Source organism: Eretmochelys imbricata, chromosome 4 (assembly GCF_965152235.1).
Source record: "Eretmochelys imbricata isolate rEreImb1 chromosome 4, rEreImb1.hap1, whole genome shotgun sequence".
In the NCBI taxonomy this organism is placed as follows: domain Eukaryota; kingdom Metazoa; phylum Chordata; order Testudines; family Cheloniidae; genus Eretmochelys; species Eretmochelys imbricata.
Window position 1 is genome coordinate 125,844,317 of NC_135575.1, and position 27,557 is coordinate 125,871,873.

At 41.9% G+C, this 27,557-nt stretch overlaps 1 protein-coding gene across 2 annotated transcripts in view; it reads right to left on the reverse strand.

The window, feature by feature from the left end:
• LOC144264289 (uncharacterized) overlaps positions 1-27,557 on the reverse strand; it is a 43,216-nt gene that overhangs the window by 6,382 nt on the left and 9,277 nt on the right. For both annotated transcript variants that reach the window (XM_077815923.1, XM_077815922.1), the window contains 3 exons: positions 3,933-4,121; positions 2,369-2,450; positions 1,422-1,486 (listed from right to left, as the gene is read on the reverse strand). In XM_077815923.1, coding sequence (XP_077672049.1) covers positions 1,422-1,486; positions 2,369-2,379 — 76 coding nt within the window. In that variant the 5' untranslated portion in view covers positions 2,380-2,450; positions 3,933-4,121. The remainder of the gene's footprint in view (positions 1-1,421; positions 1,487-2,368; positions 2,451-3,932; positions 4,122-27,557) is intronic.

Genomic DNA, 27,557 nt, shown 5'->3' on the forward strand with positions numbered 1-27,557 from the left:
GGAGTGATTGTAACCCAGCCACAGGGAGAGAAGGACCAGCTGCAGGAAGAAACAGGGCTGGCAGAGCAAAAGCAAGGAGGAGTGGGGAAGCTGAGTGGGGGTGGGAGGATTTGGGGTTTCTTTTTTTCCTTAGTGCCTGAATAAAAAAATATTAAAAACTGTAAATATGTTTATGTGTGGGAACCGCTGCGCTGTGGAATTTGTAGGTGTTTGCATCCCAGACTATTGAAGTGCAGATTTTGAAGGTCACGATTGTGACATGGTAGCAGAGCTATGTGGGTAAAGCTTCCAGAACGTCTGCCTGGTCTTAGTCAGTGCTCTTAGCCCTTCGTTTATGAGAGTAATGGACTCTCACAACATTTTGAATGGGGGGATTGTGGGGGAGACATAGCACCATTGTCTATAAACTAAAGGGATTTTCTCTATCGCCCACTGGTTGTGTGTGGTTCAATGTGATTCATGCTCTTCAAACAATAGTGCATAGTACAAAATGAGATGGCAAAACTACAAAAGAGAACTGACCAGAAAGACCACCCCACTAAACTGTGGGGAAATAAGAGAAAAGAAAAGAGTGGAAATAATTGCTGCATGGCAGGTTTACTATAATGTCATGAATTTTTTACAAAAATGCCAAATCCCGAGTCCCAGTTCTTAGACTGTAAGGCCAGAAGGGACCACTGTGACCTTCTAACACAAGGCCCTTCTCTTTGTTAAGATAAACAGATTGAGCTCCTTGAGCCTATCAAAATAAGACATGTTTTCTAATTCTTTTAGCATTCTCACAGCTCTTCTCTGAACCCTCTCCAATTTGTCAACATTCTTCTTGGCACCAGAACCGTTAAATTAAGTCCCTTTATAATTATCACCAACACCACAGGTGTGGTGACTGTGGTCCCCATAAAGTGTGCGTATGTAGGGCTCCTGCTAAAATACTATGCATAGTTCAACGAGGAGTCCTTGTGGCACTTTACAAGGACTCCTCGTCGTTTTTGCTGATACAGACTAACACGGCTACCACTCTGAAACCTGTCACTATGCACAGTTCAGTGTTTGATAAGCACTAAAGAGGCATTGATTGTGGTGAGGGGAGGCAGATAGCACTGCTGCTAAAATACCATGAGTCAGTTTTAGCTGTTCATCTAAACTGCACCTATTTGGCATGTTCTCAGAAGTAAATGCTTTACTTGAGGAAGAATATGTTTATGAAAGCCTGCTGACTTTAGTGATTTTCAGTGGTCAGGAAGTGATGGGAGGGTGTTCTCTCAGAATTAAACTCTCATGGGACCCAATGGTTTGTGATGTTGACACATGTTCACTGAGAACTAAAATGAGATCAATGAATGAATTTTCACTTGCAACCTAAGCCAGGATTTATACAGCAAGTAGCAGTGTTGGAAAAGAAAACTAGTACATTTACTCACTGTGCCAGCCAGCTCCAAAGGATGGCAATTTTCTGCCCAGAATCAGCCAAATCAATTTTCGCTGGCTGAAAAAAAAATTGTTAGTTTCAAATTGATCCAAAATTATTTTTTTGTTTTCTCAAACACACCCACACACCACCCATTATTTACATCACACACACACACACAGATCGTTTTGGGTCAAATGAATTTTTTTGTTCTGATTTCAGGCATTTTTAACTGTTTTGCAAAATAAATTTGAAAACGCCATTCACACAATGGAGAGGGCAATGGTGTCCCTTTTTTCTCCTAATAGCCCAGTGGTTAGTAAAAAAACCTGAGCGAATATCTGAGAAAAATATTTGCTTTTTGTAGTACTTACCTTTCTCAACTGGATCTACAATATTTAAAGCATGATTTAACTCCAGACAGGTACATAATGTCCTGGTCTACCAGGAATTCCCTTAAAGGCTTATGATTCTTTCCTTTTTGTGTACTCTTCAACCCTGGTATTTGGAAATGATATAGTACATGTTTTGTTTTACCAAGTACAGGTAGGAGAGCTACATCATTAACTAGTGAAACATCTGCATGCTCTGGATGTTCCTTCATTCCAAGAACACAGTACAGTGAAATCAGTGATTTACAGCATCTCACTATTCAGGGCCTCTAGCAATTTAACTTCCTTATTTGCCTCAAATTTCATGAAATTTAGAATAAAAATAGCAGGGGTCTTGTTTTAGAAATTTAGCTCGTCATCATGGGTTCTCTACTAATTCATGAAAGAGACAAGAAAAAGGTGCCAAAACTGTGAATCAGGAAGTTCACTATATTCTGGAGCCAAAAGTTCCAACTTGTCTGTAGTCAATAGGCGGACATTTAAGAGCAGTGGGGATAAAGCAGCTCACACCTAAATGATGTGTGGGGCCTGGATGATACATTTTAGAGGACACAACACTTCTACTTACCTTTTAAGCATTTTTAACTTTCAAAGCCCTTTACAATTGAGTAATTAATCCATCACATGGGTAAGAGGAAAGTAGTCTCTCCCTGTGGAAAACAGAGGCAGAAAGTAAGTGACTTGCCCAAGTCCTCTATTTTTCCACATCCGTTTTCTTACGTGAGCAAGCCAAGTTAAAATTCTTAATTACATGAAAGAAAAAAAAGACATAGAACAAGAGATTTCACTGGCTTTGCAACCTCTACAAAACACTTAACAGGGACAGAGCCGCCTCAAGCTTTCATTGGTTTCTCAGTTCAGCAGCAAAGTTCAATGGCAAAGGAGAACAAAGTGATTGTCTCCAGAAGGCTGGAAATCCTCTCCCCTGGGTTAGATTTAAGTGTACCTCTGCAGCGCAGAACTAAGGATGGCAATACCACAATCCCCTAAAATAACCTTGGGACCCCCCTGCAAGTTCCTTTTGGGTCAGGACCCCCAATTTGAGAAACTCCGGTCTCCTTCCCCGTAAAATTGGTATAGTATAGGGTAAAACCACACAAAACACCAGATTTCATGGTCCGTGATGCGTTTTTCATGGCCATGAATTAGGTAGGGCCCTATTTATACAGCTCTAGCCAACCTGGAACAGCAGGGAAAAGTAACATCACCAGGCCAGCTTTTCAAGTCCAGAGCGTTTGGGTTCTTTACCCTGTGGTCCAGGCCCCAAGCACCACTTCTAGATTTTGAAGGCCTTGTCAGTGTGGGAGTTCAGCTCCAAAGCAGCTCTTAAACACCACAGTATATTGGTTGGGGTCATTACTTTGAAACTCACTAGGGGCTGAAAACTAAATAAAACATGAATAGTATAAGGGGGCACTCATGCTGTCAGCACACTGTTATGTCAGAGTGGGACAGACTGGGGTGGTGAATGCAAACTGCAGAATACTGCCACATAGTTTAGTTGTGCAGTCATGCTATTCTGACACCCACTTGGTTAGTAAAAATAGGTCAGTATGTGGCAGAACATACCAGTTCCTTTGCACTCATTATGCAATGCTGTCTGTTCAGCAGCAATGAAGCCAAGGTCAGCTTCAAAGCTCACAGATTACTTAGAATTCAGTTAGAGTTGCTACAAAGGCAGCTTCAGATCTGTGGTTTGTGTACAGTGGATGAATGAAGGGGAAATATGAAGAAAGACACATCAGAGAGGCAGAAGAAGGGGCCTGCATAGGAAAGAAAAGGGGCAGCGGGGAGCAAAGAGGGGAAAGGGAGGCAGAGAAAGAAGAGAAAAGTAAAAAATGGCAAGGGACAGTAAGTGTAAAAAAACCTGACAAAAACAAAGAATAACATCACAAAGGAAAAAGTGGACAAAATAAAATACACCACAAAAGGAAAGAACAGAGTGGAACAGGAGTGATAGAACCAGCACTAAGTAGTTCTAATCTTACATCAGACAAGTAATTGTTTCTACTGTTTCAAACACCATTGCAGGTCTTGAATAACCCATTACTCCACAAACGGACCCACTGTGGGAGTGCAAGTGTGGCAGACAGAAGTCTTTAATAAATGAAATCAAATTATGTAGCCCTTACTCAGACAAAGCTCTGACACCAGTCTTTAGACATGCCTGGTTTTAGTTCAGCATTTTCATACAGTGACGTCAGCCTGCTGGATCTCAGGGGCTAATTGTTCGCAGAAGAGACCTCATTTGATGATGAGAGCGAAGAGTGGATTGATTAGGTTTCCCAGTAGAAAACACTGGAAATCAGTGAGTTTCAAAGCTGTTGTAAAATTTTAAATAACTGGTTAGTTTAAAAGTTGATTTACAAATTCCAAACATAGTAATTCCCTCAATTTTGATTCCCCAGGCTTTTCTGAATGTTTAATTTTATTTATATACACATTTATATGCCTGTCTTCCAAACATTTCTGCATGTTAGCCCAATAGACTTCATGCTTAAATTAGGCACATGCAAAAATGTTGCAGGATTGGGGCCACGATATAAATACATCAATGCATATCACTGAAACTGCTAATGTAAACACATTCTATACAGTTATCTATGTTCTATTTTCTTGGGAGGGGGAAAAAAAGAAAAGAATTACTGTAGGTGAAACCTGGGCCCCACTAAAAGGCAATGGCAAAACTCCCATAAACTTCAACAGGGCCAGCATTTCACCCAATATTCCAGTCTACCTCTTGACCTGCATTTTGGGAGTATTATGAAAAACTTTGATTCTTTAAAGTCCTGCACAGCATTAAACGGTCAAAATTTCAGCTTCCTGTTTACTTGTTAGTTCCTCCTCTTAGATTTAAGACAGCTTATTTATTTATTTTAGTGATTTGGTTTTTGTAATTAGGTGGACTCTAGTGGCCAGAATCTCGTGTACGATTACTTTGGAGTTTCCCTTTAGTTTTAAAAAAGAACTCAATATTTCCAGTGGAGACTTTTAAACTTTATTTTCCTTTCCTCTTTTTAAATAATTAAGTCATAGGGGGAAAGGACCAATTACTTCTCATATTGCATCTAATAACCCTAAAAACCATCTGACTATCTTTCTTAAATAACATGCCAAGACCTTTAAAAATTAATCCATACCCTTTCAGCTACTCATTGCCAGTGTTTTCTTCCACAAAGACTTGAATTGGCATTTTTGGAAGGAGCATTTTTTATGGGTCATTCAGAAAATATTATCGCCAGAGCCATTTAAAAGTAGTTTACCCAGAACAAAAAATGGGTTGACACCATCTTTTGCTTCTTCAAGCTGTATAAATAAGGCCTGAAATCAATTTCTTTTTCTGCTTGTTTTCATACATTAGAAATTCTGGTCTTTGTGGGTGAGTACAGGTAGGTTTATGACATCTGTGATACCAAACATCTGTTATACCTACTACAGGACAGGCCCAACAAAGAAAATAACAGAATGCCACTAGCCATCACCTTCAGCCCCCAACTAAAACCCCTCCAACGCATCATCAAGGATCTACAACCTATCCTGATGAATGACCCATCACTCTCACAGATCTTAGGAGACAGGCCAGTCCTTGCTTACAGACAGCCCCCCAACCTGAAGCAAATACTCACCAGCAACCACACACCAGAACCACTAACCCAGGAACCTATCCTTGCAACAAAGCCCAATGCCAACTGTGTCCACATATCTGTTCAGGGGACACCATCATAGGGCCTAATCACATCAGCCATACGATCAGAGGCTCGTTCACCTGCACATCTACCAATGTGACATATGCCATCATGTGCCAGCAATGCCCCTCTGCCATGTACATTGGTCAGACTGGACAGTCTCTACGTAAAAGAATAAATGGACACAAATCAGATGTCAAGAATTATAACATTCAAAAACCAGTCAGAGAACACTTCAATCTCTCTGGTCACTCGATTACAGACCTAAAAGTTGCAATTCTTCAACAAAAAAACTTCAAAAACAGATTTCAACGAGAGACTGCTGAATTGGAATTAATTTGCGAACTGGATACAATTAACTTAGGCTTGAATAGAGACTGGGAGTGGATGGGTCATTACACAAAGTAAAACTATTTCCCCATGTTTATTCCCCCCCTCGACCCCCCACTGTTCCTCAGACGTTCTTGTCAACTGCTGGAAATGGCCCACCTTGATTATCACTACAAAAGCTCCCCCCCCCCCCTCCTGCTGGTAATAGCTCACCTTAAGTGATCACTCTCGTTACATTGTGTATGGTAACACCCATTGTTTCATGTTCTGTGTGTATATAAATCTCCCCACTGTATTTTCCACTGAATGCATCCGATGAAGTGAGCTGTAGCTCACGAAAGCTTATGCTCAAATAAATTTGTTAGTCTCTAAGGTGCCACAAGGACTCCTTTTCTTTTTACCAAAGAAGTGAAATCCCATTAACTGAGAGGGGATGTTATGTTTATTCAGATTGAAACAATCTCCGTTTGTGTGTTTTTGTGGATATAGGGTACCTATTTCACATAACTATTAGGAAAAAATGCTTTATTTGTTAAGGAATCAAAACCCTGACCTTTACATTAAGGGCAGAGAGAATTCCCAATCCACTTACTCCTCACCAGTCTCTCTCCAAAAGGATGACCCCAAATTCCAGGGAGTCTTGGCCTGACATTTCTAAGGTAAAAAGCCAACAAACTAACGACTCTCTTCTTCCTTTAAAATCCTCCCAAGGCCTTCCATACATTATAAACAAGCAAAACAGGTCACAAAACCATTTTTTTTCCTTTGCAGTTCACCTTCAGCCTGCCTGTCCTGCAGGAGATTTCTTGATTGTTGGATTAATTCCATTCAGTAACATTGGGTCAGGCAGCTGACAACTCTAGCCTGGCCCTGTTGTTTTAAAAATGGAAGCATATTTAGGGAAGGTATATTATACCCCACAATGTATGTACATTGGGGAGTAATGCATTTGGGGCAGATACCTTGGGTCAAAAGTCCTTTACCTTAAAGCCATCCATAGTAGATGCTCTTGAAATCAGCCTGACAATTACACATCCTGATGTTTCTAGCAAAAGATAAAGGTTAGTTAAAAATATTCTTGGTATTTCTGAGCCAGCCCACGCCACCCACACTGACAGATCTTTTATAAAACCCATGAATGGAATAAAGGAACTCTGGGCTTACATTTTTAGAACACTGGAGGTTTTTTTTCGAATGCCCACTGGTTAACCTGCAGGAAGAGAGAGACTGACTGTGGTTTCCCATCTCTGAGCCGAAGTGAAATTCCCTTTGGTTAACCACTCTATATAACATGGCATATGTTTCATATTTAACCTTCACCAAAACACACCCAAAAAGTACGTGTACGTTGGAACTTATTCTGTAGAATTTCACAGCCAAAAAACTTTTACTCTTGAAAATCCAGGTACTACGTAACCCAGTTCTCTAGAAAGTGCTTTCCCACAGTGACTTGAACCTGAATTCCCCCCCATTTTGCCAGGGTACTTTTGCCCTCTGGACATGCCATGCAGGAAGACAATATATTCACTTCCTTTCTAGGATTTTCTGAAATTCCCTGATTTCATCATATGCAGTGCATTACAAAGACTTAACGACATTAAACAGAAAGCTCAGTGTTACGCTCCTTAATGACAGTAAAAGGCCATCCTAAAGGAAATACTTTCCCGTATGGTGGTGTTCAATACGTGTCTCAACTAAGCCTACTTGGAAAGAAGTTTTGCAAGTAGCCCTAGCCCAGTAACGTGACGCATGGCCAGAAAGGGTTAAGCAGCTTGCAGGCTAATTGACCCAGATTCAACCTTTGGGGACATATTGGTAGATAATTTTCAGAGTAACAGCCGTGTTAGTCTGTATTCGCAAAAAGAAAAGGAGTACTTGTGGCACCTTAGAGACTAACCTGTTGCATCCGATGAAGTGAGCTGTAGCTCACGAAAGCTCATGCTCAAATAAATTGGTTAGTCTCTATGGTGCCACAAGTACTCCTTTTCTTATTGGTAGATAATGTTTGTGTTTTTGTGTGTTTACATATATATTGTTAGAGGTTAACAAAGTAATTAAACAGTCCCTGTCTATGCTGTATTCTGTTAATTCAGAGATCAAAAGGAAATCTTAACATTTAAATGAACTGTAAACACAGTGATATTACTGTATTCATCCCTCTTTGAAATGTATATCAAATCACCTGCAAATGGTGGAAAACAGGCAATTGCCTTATTATGTTAATGTCTATAGTTAATTACCAGTGATGCTTAGGAAATAGGTCCACTTCAAAGTCTCCATGATTGCCAATTGTTCACCTAGGGACTCTGAACTGTCAAGAGAAGGCTTGGAACTGCAAAAAAAACCCCTTTGGTCCTGATCCTTTTTATCTCAGATCTGCTTGATGTTTCATGCAGGGGACGCCTAAGTCGTAAGGCTGAGATCTCCAGTCCCACCTGGATCACCCTGAATATGGACATTGGACTATAACCTATGGACTAATTCTGAAAGAACTCTTTGCAACTACAAAGTTCACCATCTCTACTATGAATCTGATCTCAGAACTGTACTCATGTCTGTATGAATATTGATCTTTTAACCAATACTCTCTCTCTTTTAAAAAATAAATTTTAGTTTAGTTAATAAGAATTGGCTGTAAGCATATATTTGGGTAAGATCTGAAATATTCATTAATCTGGGAGGTAATGTGTCCGATCTTTTGGGATTGATAGAACTTTTTTATATGATGAATAAGATTTTCAGTAATCCTCATCACATTTCACTTGGGTGTCTGGGTGGAGGCCTAAGGCCGGGTTGCTTTAAGAAAACTGTGTTGTTGGCTTCTGGGCAACCCGTAAGGTATTATAGAAGCTGTTTTGTGCTGGCTTGGTGAATCTAAGTATTGGACTATCCACCAACTTTGGGGGTTGTCTACCCCATTCTTTGCAGTTCACCCTGAGTAACCTCAGCATGGCTCCCTGGGATCCCAGTCACAGTAAATATTGTGGGTTTTTTTTATTATTATTAGACTTATTTGTGACAAAAACTAAGAGGAGAGCTTTGCTGTTCCTCACTACAGCACTAAAGCCTGGTCTATACTAGAAAATTAAGTTGGCTTAACTATGTCTCTCAGGGGGTGAATGGCACTTAGCCATTCATAGTGCAACAAATATTTAAACCTTTCAGGTCACAAACTTTTCTGCAGTAGGAAACCCCCCCGGAAAAACCCTCACTGTTTTATGTTCAGTTTAATGATGACTTGATCCAGAGGTTTGCAGACCTCTCTGTGGTTCACTCGGAGCACAGAAATTCAACAAGAGTATTAGGGTGAAATTCACCCCATGCAGAGGGTCAGCACAATGCCCATGCACCATGTACACCTTCAAAGTAGGTCTTGAATGGGACTTCAATAGCATTTGCCCTCTGCAAAGAAGTTAATTTTGTCTTAAGTGATCTAGGAAACTGTAATATAAAACTAACTTTTGTATCATGATATTCATCCAAGGGTCTCCAAGTATTTGATGAAATTTACCCATTTCTCTAACCACTAAAGATGAGAAAACTGAGGCACAGAGGTTTTGGCCCAGATTTTCATAGATATTTAAGTGCTGCTATGCTCAGCTTTGCAACACTTAACTGATTTAGGAGCCTAAATCTCATTTCTGAAAATGATTTAGGCACCTAGGTATCTAAATCCATCAACTATCAATAGGATTTTAGCTTCCAAGTGCCTAAATCCCTTCTGAAAATGAAACTTGGACTCCTAAATTTGTTAGGCAATACAAAGCTGAGCACAGCAACATCTAAATATCATTAAAAATCTAAGCCATAGTGACTTGGTGAAATTCACCCAGTGCATCAGAGGCAGACTGGGGATCTGTGGTCTAACCACAAATCTAAACTGCCTCTCCTGTTATCCTTGAGCAAATAATTTCAGGTGTCAATATCCTCAAGATGCACTTTAACACCACAATTCTATTCCCTTGTGTTTATGTAGTGCTCAGAGCCGCAGAAGTAATGTCAACATCAGTAGGGGGCTGAGGATGCTTAGAACTTTTCAGGAAGTCCTCAGAACTTTACGGAATCAGGTCCAGACCTGCAAATGCCTCCAGGGTGGATTATTAAATCAAATATGCTCCCTAGCATTGACATCCGACTATCAATAATATTTAGAATTAATTTAAATTAGAATTAATTTTATTCATTAATTCTATAATAATAATCACGTGTTGACCTCCTTTGGCTGGACTGTCAAAAACAGAAGATGATTTTTCACATTTTCTGGATAGAAATGAGGAAATGTTACTGACCAAAATCATTCCGTAGATAAAACCACTGATGTCATAGCAGATTACGGCCAGATAGCCACTAGGCTTTTTTCCTTTAATATAGATACAAAAAATAGGTTGAAATAACACCAAGGGACTGACATAAGCCTGGACAACCAAGGCAATTCACAGTCAGTGTGGAAAGTCCATCCTTAACTCATCTGTTGTAGCTACTGTAATTTTTGTAACTTGTACAGTATGTAATAATCTCTCACGGCACAATGCAGCCACTTTGGTGACTTATTACTTCAACTGTTATAGGTAAATTGTTTCTAGTTTACTGTGTGACCAGCAGGACCGGCTCCAGGCACCAGAGTTCTAAGCAGGTGCTTGGGGCAGGAGTTAGAAAGGGGAGGCAGTTCCTCCGGCCGCGGTGGCAGCTGCTTCCTTTTGCTGTCCACAGAGGCAGTTTTTTTCACTGCTTGGGCAGCAAAAACTGTAGAGCTGGCCCTGGTGACCAGACAGCCAACAATCTGTGGCCAGTTTTGACAGATTCTTTCAGGACTTTCCTCTTCCCCTACCAGCTACAGCAGTCTGTACCAGTGGTCCGAGCTACCAAGTGTCAGGAATTTTGTCTCTTGCTCATGTTGTCTAATAGCCCTGCCACACCTCCACACAGCTCTGCTAGTATGTCATGCATCTTGCAGGGATTCTTCCTCCAGTTTCTCTTCCTGGGGGATGCTATGGCAAAGGAATTGCAGGCAGCCAACCTGCCTCTCTCACTGCTCTCCGTGCTGGATCTAAAGGCATGATGGGAGTAGTGACAGCCCAAGTGCCCAGCAGCAAGAGAGATGAAGGGGTCAGAGGCTGAAAACCGACAACATGTAGGACAGAAGCTGAAATGGGACAGGGCGGAAAGAGGAAGGAATAATGGGGATTGGGGGGACACTGCTCCAAGATCCTGTAACAAACGTCCAAGTTTACCTTACCACCACCCCCCTTTTCTAAACAAGCCTTCCACCCCATGCTGCCCCATGTTTCCTCTAAGTACCTGCTTCCCTCTTCCCCTGTGCCCCAACCCCCAGTTTAAAACAGTAACTCCAGATTTACACCAGTGAAACAAAGAGTAGAATCTGGCCCATTAATTAATAGCATCTATTTTGTGGGGGTGTTGAGCTTTTCTGATTTCTGGTTCTGTCTTTATGTCCTCACTCAGCGTCAGGCCCCGTCACTTGGGCTGCTGACAGTAAATATCCCACTCATTTTCTAGCTCCTTTGCCTTGTTTGGGGCAGGGGGAACGGGGAGGGGGGCTAGCAAGGCAGTAGCTAGGCAAAGGTACCTTCAGACAAGAAGTGAGGTGCCCCACGGCAACTGCTACAGTGCAGAGAGATTGCGAAATACAAAGAAAAATTCAAGAGTTAAGGGGCAAGAAACTCCCTGATCTCTTCTGTCCCAGTACATAGACTGGGAAAAGTCCCATTTCAGAGAGAATGTGAACAAAGGCACAGAAAAACAATTGGAGTGAAAACAAAAGACCATTAATTTAAGACTCCACTACAACACAACTTCAATTTACACAGAAGCTTTCATAGAAACTATAGGCCTGATCCTATGACCATTTAAGTCAATCAAATAATTATAAAGTCAATATATTCCCTCAAAGCCTTAGAGTTAAATCTAGTCAATGGAATTAAATAGGAGGAGGAGATAAAATGCAGAAAAGGAGAAAAGAATATTTCTGGTGTGATCTGAAAAGAGATTAAGGGCTGAATTTGGTCCTCCATAACAGTGCAAGTCTGGAGAACTGCGCATCAGAGACACTAGATTTATACCCATATAATGAAACAGCAGAGCTTGGCCTGAAGAGACCATGAGGCAAAGAGATACGTGGAAGCTGATCCAGACAGCAAAGGAGATGACTCTTGTGTTGGTGTTGTGCCATGTTTCTCATATTGTCACAATATACAGAGTTTTGATCAGTATTTTGGTCAACAGTAGAATTATATAGATTATTGTTGTATTGGACTGGGATCATTTCTGTGTTCCTATACCTGGGTGAGAGAGAACAAAGCTTCAGAAAGATGGTCAATTCTAGTGGACTTGGCTGGGACTGGGAATCAAATGTCCTGCGTTCTAACCCTGACGCTGTATCAGTGAATATGGACAAGGTCACAAGCTAAATATTAATTCATTTTCCATACAATTAAATGGGGACAATACTGTAGTAGGAGCAGAGTCAGGATTAGAACTCCAAACTCCCGAGCTCCTAATCCCATGCTCCGACTACCATTACTCTTCTCAGAGTGGTGCTGTGAGGATTAGTTAGAAATTTTAAACCAGAGAAGCACTGTACAAACACGAGTATTATGTTAACCGTTACCGAAAAGAAATTCAATTTGCTTTGTTAGAATTTGGCTTTTTGGAGTACCTGCTGTGTTCGTTATTTTACTACTCAAGGCAGAGAATCTTTTCTTGGGGATAATATGCAACCATAAAGACTACAGAAATTGACAGCATTATCTATTGGTGGACAAAATAGAGCTGACCACTGGGCATAGCTGGGGGGTAGAACCACGTGTTGGTGACAAAGTGGAATTGAATAGAAAATAGGATACTTTGCATATTCCTACATAAGGATATGATGGAAGATCATTAATCTTATGAGTGAATTATTTTTAGTTGATATGTTTGGAAATATGCAATTTGGTGTTATATTTTTAATGAATCTATATTTTGGATAAACGTGTTCATGTTCTAATGGAGTTATCAACGTATACAATCCTGGGGAAAAATAAGGGCCTACAGTGTAAGACAAATATGATTATCTTTAATTTGTTAGTTTTCTTGCTGGTGTTAGGCTTAATTCTCTAAGGAGACATTGAAAAATAACCTGGGTCTGTAGGTTTGCTTAACTGGATTGTGGTAGTGGTGTTTTAATATAAAGCTCAGAGTAGACAGTCCTGCCTGAGATTAATTTCTTTGGAATTCCTGAAAGACATGGCGAGACCAATTTGGTTGTTTTATAATATTCCGTTCTTGAAATTAACGGCAGCCTCAAAATGGTCCCAACTAGTCTCCGAAATGTATAGTCCTGTAAAAACAAAATACCTACATACAACCATTCATCTTACCAATTTACTTAAAACATGCATGTAACTTTAAGCACAAGTAGTCCTATCGATTTCAAGATGAAGGGCGGTAGGGGTAGGAGTATTGCCCAAACAATTTTTTCCCCCTTTTTCTTTTTTAAGGGCACCACCGTACAAGAGCAAATGAATTGCTGGCCTGAGCTGCACAGACACACTGGAAATACTAGGGGGTTAATATTCAGTATGTACATTCCTCAAAAGTCACAGTTCTAAGAATTACACTTATATGATCTTTCAGGCTCTTTTGGGGTGGGGGATGCAGGTCACCGCTGTGCTGCTAAGAGTTGGCTGAAGATGGTTTCCTGCAAGGCTGGGGCTTCAGCACATATGAGTTTCACAACGGAAAAAAAGAGACATTAAAGCAAAACCCAAGCTCAGACTCCACAGGAAACCACACACACAAAAAAGCCACCCTCAAACAGCAGAATCCACATTTTTTGTGCATCTATCATATATTCGTCAGGAGAGACGAGAGGAGCCAAGAGGCTTAGAGCAGAGCGCAGCATGAAACCCGAGCTGAGCATGTGCTGCACTGGAGGTGAGGAGTTGACATAAAGGTAGAAATCCTGGCTCCACTGAAGCCAAATGGAGGTTTTGCCATTAACCATAATGGAGCCAGGATTTCACCCAAAGAATTTAAAACTCTCTCAGACAGGAACAACGACAGATTAGTTGGGAATATGGATATGTTCTGACTGGGAATCCCCTTATCTGACAGTAGATACGATATAACAATGGGGGCATTGGAATTACCTAGAGATAGCTGGGGTTACCTCAGGAGCAAGTCACCCAAGAAGCATGTCATCAGGGAGTCCTATGTCAATAATGCCTTTATTCTAGGTTTCAGAGTAACAGCCGTGTTAGTCTGTATTCGCAAAAAGAAAAGGAGTACTTGTGGCACCTTAGAGACTAACCAGTTTATTTGAGCATGAGCTTTCGTGAGCTACAGCTCTATTCTAGGGGCTATCAAATTTCTATTGTATTGGGGTTCCAGGAGGTGTAGGGAGTTGCTAAAGCCAGCACGGTCTATCCTATATTTGGAACTGCAGAACTGGGGCCTGAAAGGCTCATGTTCAAGAAAGGAGTCTGAATGTAGGCTAAAAGAAAAGGAGTACTTGTTGCACCTTAGAGACTAACAAATTTATTTGAGCATAAGCTTTTGTGAGCTACAGCTCACTTCATCGGATGCATGCCAGTAGAAAATACAGTAGGGAGATTTTATATACACAGAGAACATGAAACAATGGGTGTTACCATACACACTGTAACAAGAGTGACCAGGTAAGGTGAGCTATTACCAGCAGGAGAGAAAAAAAGAGAAAGAAAAAAAACACTTTTGTAGTGATAATCAAGGTGGGTCATTTCCAGCAGTTGACAAGAACATCTGAGGAACAGTGGGGGTGGGGTGGGGTGGGGTGGGGGAATAAACATGGGGAAATAGTTTTACTTTGTGTAATGACACATCCACTCCCAGTTTTTGAAGTTTTTTTGTTGAAGAATTGCAACTTTTAGGTCTGTAATCGAGTGACCAAAGAGATTGAAGTGTTCTCCAACTGGTTTTTGGATGTTATAATTCTTGAAGTCTGATTTGTGTCCATTTATTCTTTTGTGTAGAGACTGTCTAGTTTGGCCAATGTACATGGCAGAGGGGCATTGCTGGCACATGACGGCATATTCACATTGGTAGATGTGCAGGTGAACGAGCCTTGGATAGTGTGGCTGATGTGATTAGGCCCTATGATGGTGTCCCCTGAATAGATATGTGGACACAGTTGGCAACGGGCTTTGTTGCAAGGACAAGTTCCTGGGTTGGTGTTTTTGTTGTGTGGTTGCTGGTGAGTATTTGCTTCCGGTTGTGAGGCTGTCTGTAAGCATCTCCCAAGATATGTGAGAGTGATGGGTCGTCCTTCAGGATAGGTTGTAGATAGAATCCTAGAATATCAGGATTGGAAGGGACCTCAGGAGGTCATCTAGTCCAACCCCCTCCTGAAAGCAGGACCAATCCCCAATTTTTGCCCCAGTTCCCTAAATGGCCCCCTCAAGGATTGAACTCACAACCCTAGGTTTAGCAGGCCAATGCTCAAACCACTGAGCTATCCCTCCCCCCCTAAATCCTTGATGATGCGCTGAAGAGGTTTTAGTTGGGGGCTGAAGGTGACGGCTAGTAGCGTTCTGTTGTTTTCTTTGTTGGGCCTGTTCTGTGGTAGGTAACTTGTGGGTACTCTTCTGGCTCTGTCAATCTGTTTCTTCACTTCAGCAGGTGGGTATTGTAGTTGTAAGAACGCTTGATAGAGATCTCGTAGGCGTTTGTCTAACAGGTTGGAGCAAATGCAGTTGTATCGTAGAGCTTGGCTGTAGACAATGGATCGTGTGGTGTGGTCTGGATGAAAGCTGGAGGCATGTAGATAAGTATAGGGGTCAGTAGGTTTCCGGTATAGGGTGGTGTTTATGTGACCATTGCTTATTAGCACTGTAGCGTCCAGGAAGTGGATCTCTTGTGTGGACTGGTCCAGGCTGAGGTTGATGGTGGAATTCCATGGGTCCAGATGACGAAGATGTCATCAATGTAGCGCAAGTAGAGTAGGGGACGAGAGCTGAGGAAGCGTTGTTCTAAGTCAGCCATAAAAATGTTGGCATACTGTGGGGCCATGTGGATACCCATAGCAGTGCCACTGATTTGAAGGTGAAATAGTTATGGGTGAGGACAAAGTCACAAAGTTTAGCCAGCAGGTTTGCCGTGACATATCGGGGATACTGTTCCTGACAGCGTGTAGTCCATCTTTGTGTGGAATGTTGGTGTAGGGGGCTTCTACATCCATAGTGGCCAGGATGGTGTTTTCAGGAAGATCACCGATGGATTGTAGTTTCCTCAGGAATCAGTCATGTCTCGAAGATAGCTAGGAGTGCTGGTAGCGTAGGGCCTGAGGAAGGAGTCTACATAGCCAGACAATCCTGCTGTCAAGGTGCCAATGCCTGAGATGATGGAGCGTCCAGGATTTCCAGGTAACCTCTACACGACTGTACCAGCTAAAATATTCTGAGTGATGGAGAAATGTGTAGTTTACAAAAACAATGCAAAACAGTTAATCTAGGTCACTGGTTTTGACCCTTAACATTGGGCAATGTGTAAGGCTGATTAATTTGAAGAGGAAAAGGATTTATACCAGATTGGTCCCTCTCAAACTAATGATTTCGCCTCCACGAGAAGTCACTGCCTGACTGTGTTTTCCAGTGGAGAAAAACAACATTGGACTACGCTTCCATTGGGCTGAACTCCAACTTTGTCAGCAACAAAATTGTGCGATTTAATTAAAGGCAGCCCAGAGCGTGTTCAGTTTATTACATTTTTTTGCCCTATGTGCAGCAGAGTCAGACACTAGAGATGAAAATCTCTTGGGTCAAAGTGCACCTGGTGGCCAATGCAATATTGTTCCCTACAATAATTACAACCTGAGGGGGAAAAATAGTTTGAAAGTGTTGGTGAGGAGAAAGCTGCAAGAGGAAAAATAAATTCAGAACTTTTTCAAAGAGGTCTGACGCAATCATTGTATGTTTTGACCCAAGCAACCCACTTTGTAGGGCTTATTTGTATTCCAACTCATTGATGTCTTGCATTCAAATGGCAAGAAAAATACTTTTTTTAAGCAATTGTATTGTAGTGACCTTGTAAAGTACAGCCTATGAAGTCTCCCCATCTCATGCAAAGTAATAAATATGGAAGAAATGGAAAAAAATGTTTTTGCATATGCAAAAAATACTTCTGAATGAATGAGTCCTGTAGCCGAAACTTGCAAATGAAAACTGAAGCTGCTAGTTATTAGGCATATGTAACCATTTTGTGAACATTTCCATCATGTAGTTGTACAGCTACTTGTTTTAGCCAGGCACTAAAACGGATTCTGCTTTAGGAAGGAAGGGAGCTTAGTTTAGAGCAGTGGTTTCCAACCTGTGGTCCATGGATACCTGGGTGTCCGCAAAACTATGTAAGATTTCCAAAGATTTCTACACTTCCATTTGAAATTTTTTAAGAGGTCCGCAAATAAAAAGAGGTTAAAAACCGCTTGTTTAGAGCATGGGATTGTGACAGGAGGCCTTCTGCTCCATCACTGAGTCACTGGGTAATATTTGGCAATTCATTTAACTTTAGTTACCATCTGTAAAACTAGTGAACACTGGTCTACCCCCAGAATGAGGTGTTTTATGAAAGGTACAAGCAAGTGTAAAATATTAATATATTACACAAAATAAACTATGTTAAAAGAACTTTATTAAGGTTGCAAAGTCTAGCACTTGGAAGTCTGGACATGCCAAAAGGCCCTTGCACAACCTTAATTCAGCCTCCATATGCATATTACATTATGATAAAGTCTTTAATTACATGGAGGATTTTTTTTTCCAGCTCGTCTGCAACTTTCATGATATTCCACAAAGTGCTTCCATTCTATCTAGTAGGAGCAAATCCCACAGATTTGGTTCAAGTCATTATAAAATGAACGTATTTCCCACTTGGAGCAGGAGTGATTATTGCTGTCCTAGGCCTGGTTATAGCAGACCCTTAGTCTCATCTTCTTGAGGTGCTGTTTGCTGCTCCTGATGATGTTCATTGCAGCCAGCTCCTTGGACACACAGTCATGCATCAGACTATTTAGTTGACCAAGTTCAGCTGCCTCTGGGTCTCCTCCCCTTCTCTGCTGGATACCTAGCACATTGGCCTGAGACCAGCTAACAGCAAATTCCTAGGGTGGTCTCCTCCTTGACCTGATGGCATTACAATCTGTTAGGTCACAGATGGAGACGATTATGTTGGTCACTGTGAAAATAGCTCAGGTGGTATGTGCAGGTCTATTTGGAGAAATAAGTGACTGCTGTCCAACTTTACGTTTGTGCAGCAGAGTGCAGAAGGTAAACCAGACACGCTGTTTACGTACTGTGGGATTGTAGGAGGGGGGCTATCTGCACTGTTGTAGCTACACCACCATTTCACGCCAGTACTGCCCTGCTGGAGATGGGCACCACATAGAATCACATGGTGGGTAGACTCACTTGAAGCAAGCCTAATGTGACCAGTGGTAATGCCTATGTCCCATTGGGAACACGTGTGTGTGCAGCAAATACAAATGTGGAACTTCACAATGCTTTATATGGCACGGAGACCTCAGTTTCTGACCATCTGTTTACACAGATAAGGGAAGAAGGAACATGAGTGACTCTGGAGTCAACTTTTTCCAGATAACTGCAATGACTGGCTAGTTTTTTGTTTTTGGAAATTGCTTCTAGAGAAACCTATACTTAAAGACTAGACAGCACCAACTCGCAGAGAAAGCCAAGTCCATAGTCAAAGAAGAATTACGACAGTGCTTTAAGAAAAGGAGTACTTGTGGCACCTTAGAGACTAACACATTTATTTGAGCATAAGCTTTCATGAGCTATAGCATCTGTATGCATCAGATGAAGTGAGCTGTAGCTCACGAAAGCTTATGCTCAAATAAATGTGTTAGTCTCTAAGGTGCCACAAATACTCCTTTTCTTTTTGCGAATACAGACTAACACGGCTGCTACTCTGAAATTGTGCTTTACTAAAGCAAGTACTCAACCCAGCTTCTACATCTAAACAGAAGTGCTGAGAGGAAGTGTGCATGGAGCTCGAAATAGTTGCCTTACATCTCTGTGAAGAGGAACCTTCTAAAGCATGCACTAGGAGCCACCACAGCCTGGGTGGAATTCACCTGAAGATCTCTGGAGACCACAAATTAATTCTCTTATAACAGTAGTTGAATGTATCTGGGCAGAGATGAGGATGTAGGAGAGGGGGGAACAGCAATCTTCTAGCTCAGGAGTTCTCAACCTTTTCCTTTCTGAGGCTGCCCCAAACATGTTATAAAAACTCCACAGCCCACCTGTGCCACAACAACTGATTTTCTGCATATAAAAGCCAGGGCTGGTGTCAGGGTTCCCTCCCCACTCTGAACTCTAGGGTACAGATGTGGGGACCCGCATGAAAGACCCCCTAAGCTTATTTCTACCAGCTTAGGGTAAAACTTCCCCAAGGCACAAACTTTTTGCCCTTGGAGGGTACGCTGCCACCACCAAGTGATTTAACAAAGAATCAGGGAAAGGACTACTTGGAGTTCCTATTCCCCCAAAATATCCCCAATGCCCTTACACCCCCTTTCCTGGGGAGGCTTGAGAATAATATCCTAACTAATTGGTTACAAAGTGATCACAGACCCAAACCCCTGGGTCTTAGGACCACAGAGAAATCAGTCAGACTCTTAAAAGAAACAGAACTTTACAGAAAGAAAAAAGGCAAAAGGCACCTCTGTAAAATTAGAAGGGATGTTAATCTCACACGGCAATCAGATTTAAAACACAGAGGATTTTCCTCTGGGCAAACCTTTAAAGTTACAAAAAGAAAACCAGGAATACACCTTCCTCTCAGCACAGAGAAAAATCACAAGCCAAAACAAAAGTAAACTAACGCATTTCCTTGCTAGTACTACTAATTCTATTTGAAGTTGGATCTCTCTTGATCTCTCTCCGGCAAGCACACAGAACAGACAGACAAAAGCCTCCCCCCCCCCCCCCGAGTTTTGAAAGTATCTTGTCCCCTTATTGGTCCTTTTGGTCACGTGCCAGCCAGGGTACCTGAGCTTCTTAACCCTTTATAGGTAAAAGGATATTGTGCATCTGGCTAGGAGGGATTTTATAGTACTGTATACAGGAAGGTTGTTACCCTTCCCTTTATATTTATGACAGCCGGCATTAAGGGATAGCAAGCAGGGCAACTGCCCAGGGCCCCACTCCACAGGAGGCACCATGAAGCTAAGTTGCTCAGGCTTCTGCTTCAGCCCCAGGTGGTGGGGCTCAGGGCCCCAGGCTTCAGCTCCATGCAGTGGGACTTCATTTTTCTGCTCTGGGCCCCAGCAAGTCTAACACTGGTCCTGCTTGGCGGACCCTCTAAAACCTACTCGCGGCCCGCCAGGAGGCCCTGGACCACTGGTTGAGAACTACTGCTCCAGCTGACAAAAAGGAGGAGGAGGAGGAGGAAGTATGAAAACCAGCAGATACTGCTCCCCTACATTGGCAGGGAGAAAAACAAACTTTCACCAGCTTCCATCTCCTCTCCAACAGCTCTGAGATCAGCTGCTTGATGCCCAGGCCTATAATATGGCAAGACCTTAAGGGAATATGAAATCTTTTTAAGGAAACTGATCAGAAATTGTGATGAGGCCAAAAATTCTGCTATGAAAAATGGGAAGTGTTAAAACAGTAATCAGCTAGCAATTAGCACATTTACACACTTAAAGCTGTGTATCAAATGTTAACGAATCCTCACCATATAATCATGTAGTATCACTTTGAAATGGACTCCCACACTGTCACTATATTGAATTGTATGGATTGCGCCATAATCAGTGAGGCAGGATGCTTTCAGTAAAGAGGAGAGATGAAAAACAGGTGCATGATCCAAGACCCACCCTGGACACATTCCACCACCCAAAAGGTGCAAGTCCAGAAAGAGCTTTGGCTCTGAAAATCCCTTACCCCAAAATGTTACTAACAAAATGGCAGGAAATGCCAATGATCATGGAGAACCTGGTTCCTTCAGAACAACTCCCCCCAGGCATTGACCTTTAACAAAAACAATGGTGTACTGTGAGTCAAGAGAGAGGTTGGGTGGCAAAGAGTAGTGACAATATGACCAACTGTAAACTGAGGACCGACCCCAAACAGGATTGGGGTGAGCCTAGGTAAACACTCGAACGCTGCCTGATGCATCGGCCCCTGTCAACATCCTATTCTCCAGAGGGACTATTTGGGAGAAGTGACACCATCAGGTCTTGGCTGCTGTTTTGCAGTGACAAGCTAGGACCATCACTATACCACGAGGTAGGGATGCATCATGTCCATTTTAAAGATTAGGAATGGAGGCAGAGAGGTGTGGTGACTTGCGTAAGGCCACAGATGTTTTCAGTGGAAGAGTCAGGCTCAGAACTCAGGACTTCCCCTTCTCCCAACCCTGTGCTCATTTTCTCCACACTGCCTCCCTGTTAAGGGTTATTAAAAAATAGCATCTTGCAAATTCAGTATACCTCAATGTGCTCTGCACAGTGAATAATAATGCACTGACTGTGAAAGAAAATGAAGCAGCTCTTACACTCCATGCAAGAGCTCACGGAAGAACCTAATTGTCAGAACCTGTGTTATAGGGAACAGTAGCCAGGGCCCCAGGATTATTTCCAAGCTCACTTTTAAAAGCCCTTTTAAAATTTCCACCTCAGGAACCATTAGACAGTAAAAGGAACCTCAATGTATCATCTTACCCAGAGACGTGACTACACTGAACAAACCGCTGTGTCTGAGAGTGCACCCTATTGTACACAAGCACAGCACCCTATTGTACACAAGCACAGCACCCTATTGCAAAAAGAAAAGGAGTACTTGTGGCACCTTAGAGACTAACCAATTTATCTGAGCATAAGCTTTCGCGATACCTCGGCTGAGTTCATTCATTCGGCCCCGGACTTTCTTGATGTCATTTACATTAGCAGAGTAATGTTCTGAGCACTAGCTTAGGTGACTGCAGGTATGAGATACCAATTTCTGTAGCATAGACATAATCCAGAGGATTGCACCTCTAACACCACTGCTCCCCTCTGTTACAGATAGCCTAGGATCAAACTTGTTGCCAGACTAGAACCCATGATATTTAATTCTATAAAATCTAAGTATCAAAAAATACGAAGTCCATGGGTTAAATTCCTATATAGCTAATAGAACAAATTTAGAATTAAAATAGGAGTGAAATAATTTCTGTATATCAGGTCCCTACACTGTTTCAGGGTGCCATCAACCCTGCTGTTTGTGGTATTGTTCATTTTTGCTGAGTCATCCCAGCATCCTGCAAATCTGGTTTGTGGGATGCTACCAGGTCAGAAAAACTTTTTCCATGGACCCACAGAATGTCCTGCTGCATAGTCATGTGATATTTTCATGCAATACGGCCATTTAAATGTCAGCACATCCCACTAGACAAACCCAAAAGTAGTAACAACTCTTGTAGGAGAGAGTCTCCGAAAGAGCTGTCTAAAACAAGTGAAAATATCTAGGCACATTGGGCTACCTTCCCAAAGTACTTGTATTACAATAATGTCCCATCTGGGCCAGGTTCTGTCCATAAAGATAGAAAGACTGACCTTGTCCCAAACACATGAAGGCCATGGAAAGGGATAAAAACACAAGGGGGGTTATTTATTTAATATCGGTTCTCCCCAGAGGCCCCTTCACTGAGAACATCCTTAATTGGCTTGTTTCTCACAGGCAATCAAAATTCATCCCTACTTTGCAAACAAAGGAAGTAACTTTCTTTTTTTCATAGATTCTTAACTTTAAAGTTTGCCATAACAATGAACTAGCAGCTACAGGCTCACTTCTAATGCTGCTACACAAGGTAACTGAGATGGAACAGTGTGTGCCTTTGGGGAATGGAAGCTCTTTAAAGTCTAAGTCTCAGTCTCTCTGACTGTGCTCAGAAAGACAAACATTCTCAGCTGCGCACGGACATCCGCCCCGTTGCTCACTTTTAGTAAACTGAAAGTTTTTACTTCCCATTGGTGCGTCAGATGGACTTTTTCTCAAGAAATGGAAATGATTGTCTAGGCAGCACTCGCATGGGGCTGCAGCTAACACTCTGCTACTAAAGTACCCTCAATAATAAAATTGAAAGTATGAGAAGGAGACCATTCATCCTCTACTTTTAAATCCGGAAGTCCACTCATTCAAGCAATAATCAACCTGTGCAGAACTAGGGGTAACAGTCACACCATCCCTTCCTGCCCTCCCCCAAAACATTAACGCATTAAATGCAGATTGGTGACAGCTACAGACTAAAGCACACCAGGAAACTCAACAGGGGCTTTTGGTAGATGCTGTTTGTGACACTCTAAGGTTAGTGGCTAATTTAAGTCAGGGAAATCCCAGTGTCATTTATCGAATATTTCATCAAAGTAACCTGCCTTGCGTGCAGCAAGAAAGGGAACGGCATGCAACCAAGCATGCTGAAATTGAAGGTAAGAAGCACTTTTTCTTAAAAAAAAAAAAAAAAAAAAAAGACTCCTCCCCTCAATAGATCATGGCAATTTAAAGATTTCTTTGTACCCTCTCACATTAGTACTCCATCTATCCAGTAGTAGCATTGGCACAAGAATGCTCAGTGAAAACTGCAATATAAAACAGGTGCTTAATTTTCAAACCTTGATAGAACTTCCAGTTCTGGACTTTGTCTGGTTACGTAAAATGGGCATTTGCCTATGTGCTAATATAGCCATTCAGATGTGGCACTGGGATGTGCTATTAAAGGAGCCCGTGGTTAAAAACTGGCTACAAAATGCTAAGCTATGGTGAGTGCCTGTATGGTCTGGTGATCAGAGTACTGGCAGTCAGAAGATATGGGTTCTAGTCTCAGTTCTGGCACATCACAGCCTCTGTGCCTCAGTTTCCCCATCTCCCAGGAATACGGTGATGATTAATTCATTCGTGTGTGTAAAATGCTTTAAGATCTTTAGGGGAAAAGTGCTATAGAAATACAAGTATTTATAATAAAAACATTCCAGCCTATTCTACAAAGACTCCAGCAATAGCAACAAAGAACTGATCCCTGAAAGACTCAGCAACAGCATAGGTTGCGCCATGGCAGGAGGAACGAAAAGCACATAGGAACCAGAGTTTTATCACAGTGTGGGAAGGCAGCTGAGGAGGCAATAGGAGCTGTTTGAAAGGTAGTGGAGGCCACGAGGGAAGGGAATGCAGCAGAGACGAAGGGAGGGTCAGTGGGATATGACTGAAACAATCATTTTAAAGCAGTATTGCCAACTAGAGCTGTGCAATAACTGATACTTTGGTGTGCTGACCAAACTGAAAAAATAAAATTTGGGTCAAACCAACCTGAATTTTGTGTTTGAGTTTTTATAACCTTTTAAAAGTAAAATTAAAAAAAAAAAGATTGTTTCAAATTGAAGTTTCATTTCTCTAGTATCAAAACTAAAATGTTTTTATTTTTCCAGAATTTTTTTTAAAACAAAATTAATTTGGCTAATTTGACACAGATGTGTGAAATGAAAGGGAGTCCTTGTGGCACCTTAGAGACTAACAAATTTATTTGAGCATAAGCTTTCATGAGCTACAGCTCACTTCATCGGATGCATAAAAGTGGAAAATACAGTGGGGAGATTTATATACACACAGAACATGAAACAATGGGTGTCACCATACACACTGTAAGCAGAGTAGTCAGGTAAGGTGAGCTATTACCAGCAAGGGGAGGGGGGGAACCTTTCGTAGTGATAATCAAGGTGGGCCATTTCCAGCAGTTGACAAGAACGTCTGAGGAACAGTGGTGGGGGGGTGGGGGGGAATAGTTTTACTTTGTGTAATGACCCATCCACTCCCAGTCTCTATTCAAGCCTAAGTTAATTGTATCCAGTTCGCAAATTAATTCCAATTCAGCAGTCTCCCGTTGTAGTTTGTTTTTGAAGTTTTTTTGTTGAAGTATTGCCACTTTTAGGTCTGTAATCGAGTGACCAAAGAGATTGAAGTGTTCTCCGACTGGTTTTTGAATGTTATAATTCTTGACGTCTGATTTGTGTCCATTTATTCTTTTACATAGAGACTGTCCAGTTTGACCAATGTACATGGCAGAGGGGCATTGCTGGCACATGATGGCATATGTCACATTGGTAGATGTGCAGGTGAACGAGCCTCTGATAGTGTGCCTGATGTGATTAGGCCCTATGATGGTGTCCCCTGAATAGATATGTGGACACAGTTGGCAACGGGCTTTGTTGCAAGGATAGGTTCCTGGGTTAGTGTTTCTGTTGTGTGGTGTGTGGTTGCTGGTGAGTATTTGCTTCAGGTTGGGGGGCTGTCTGTAAGCAAGGACTGGCCTGTCTCCCAAGATCTGTGAGAGTGATGGGTTGTCCTTCAGGATAGGTTGTAGATCCTTGATGATGCGTTGGAGAGGTTTTAGTTGGGGGCTGAAGGTGATGGCTAGTGGCGTTCTGTTTCTTTGTTGGGCCTGTCCTGGAGTAGGTGACTTCTGGGTACTCTTCTGGCTCTGTCAATCTGTTTCTTCACTTCAGCAGGTGGGTATTGTAGTTGTAAGAATGCTTGATAGAGATCTTGTGTTTGTCTCTGTCTGAGGAGTTGGAGCAAATGCGGTTGTATCGTAGAGCTTGGCTGTAGAGAATGGATCTGCATTTTCTGGTGAAATTTTTCAAACAAAATTTATTTCACTCAGCTCTATTAGCAATTCCAAGCTTTAAAAATCAGGAGGCAGGCCCCAAAAGTAAGATTTTTTTAAATAAATTAAATAATTTGGGATTCTTTTAATTTGTTTTCTGGATTCTGAAGGGTGCACTTGCTTCATGTTTTCAAGCTTTTATCTGCAGCCATGAGGACTAGACACTTACTAGTTTTTTTAAATGGAAGATGGAATCTGAGGCAATCTCCTGATTGCAGCAGCTGGGTATTTTAGAAAAACACCAAATATCACAATGTTCAAAATAAATAAAAAAGGAGTTGCTGACACACAGTACTGAAATTTCTTCCATGGGCTCTAGAAATGCCAAAACTAATCACCATGAGTTTGGGCTTTGAGTTTATGGTGTCACCAAACCCCTTCCTTGAGATAGGAGCTTCATAATTCATAATCATCTTTGCCAACTGGTGCTTCTCATATGGCTGTTGCAGAGCAGCCAGTATCCCAAGAGGAAGACAGGAGAGTACTGGAGGGGAAGTGTGTTTTAAAGAGGTGCATGTGGGCTTGTCCAAATATAGCATGTCAGGAAATATATATTTGTAGTTCCTGGCCTCAGTTACAAAATTGGTTCCAGTTTGTAGTGAACAGGACCTCGACCATTTTTACAAAAAACTGCTGCCACCATTAAGGTCCAATCCCAAACTACACATTGGAGTCATATTTGTAATCAGTCTACGGAACAAGAGTGTTGCAACCTGGTTCCCATGTGTGGTGTAAACAAGGGACAAGACTGTCTCTCTGAGGAGCGAAAGTGGAGTGAGTCATGCAGGATTGAGTCAGGTCCAAAATTTGAAAGGGAAGCTATGTTGTTTGGTGATATGGCCACCTAATGACCAAGTCTAGTGATTTAGATAGTCTTTGTGTGCAAAAGCTTTCCTCTAAACATGGGATAGCTCAGTGGTTTGAGCATTGGCCTGCTAAACCCAGGGTTGTGAGTTCAATCCTTGAGGGGGCCATTTAGGGATCTGGGGCAAAAATTGGGGATTAGTCCTGCTTTGAGCAGGGGGTTGGACTAGATGACCTCCTGAGGTCCCTTCCAATCCGGATATTGTATGATTCTATGATTTTAAACATCATGCTGAGTGTTTACAAAGTTGTCTAGGAAACAGTTCCCCCACCTCTTCAAGCTGGCAACAATCTCATGGGATTGTGCAACACTCTCAGATCTTGTCTATTCCGAGAATGTGGTGTTTTTAAACTAGCCCTATCTTAGGGCTTGTCTACACTGGCAATTTACAGCGCTGCAACTTTCTCGCTCAGGAGTGTGAAAACACACCCCCCTGAGTGCAGCAAGTTTCAGCACTGTAAAGTGCCAGTGTAGACAGTGCTATGCCCCTTGTGGAGGTGGTTTTTTTTTTTTTTTTTTTTTTTAAGAGCGCTGGGAAAGCTCTCTCCCAGTGCTCTGCCGTGACCACACAAGCCAGCGTAGACTAGCCCTTAGCATACGCTAGGTGCTGAATGGGGATATACGTGTTAACTAATATGTTTAGCTAAGCATATGCTAAACACCTCATTTTCCTGTCTAAACAGGGCCAATGAGAAATAAGATCCCATTAGGGTTGCCAGTTTTGGTTGGATGTACTCCTAGATGTTTCATCACACGGCATAATCTTTAATTAAAGATTAACCTTTAAATCTTTCCTCCACCTCCACCCTTCCTCATCTTGTATGCATCACACACAGTACTCATTTCCCTCTGTGCTCTCATTCCTGCCCATCTGAATCTCTGTAGCGGAGGGCTTTAGGAATTCAATGGATTTTAAATTCACTTTTCCGTTACTAGTCAGTTGCCTTTAGTTTGAACAGCCCTAGATTGCAATACCAGCTTAACGGCGGCCTGAAAACAATAGAGGTTTCTCTTCTGGCAAATGCAGCTGTTCAGTTTAGTGCGGATAATTCATCTGTAAATCCATCTGTTTCCTGTTAGAGTTTCTCAAAGGAATGATGCCAGCTGGTGTGTGGTGGAGCAAGGGGCCACATAGATGACTCGGAGGGCTGCTCAGACTATTTAAATTAGGGGATGTTGCA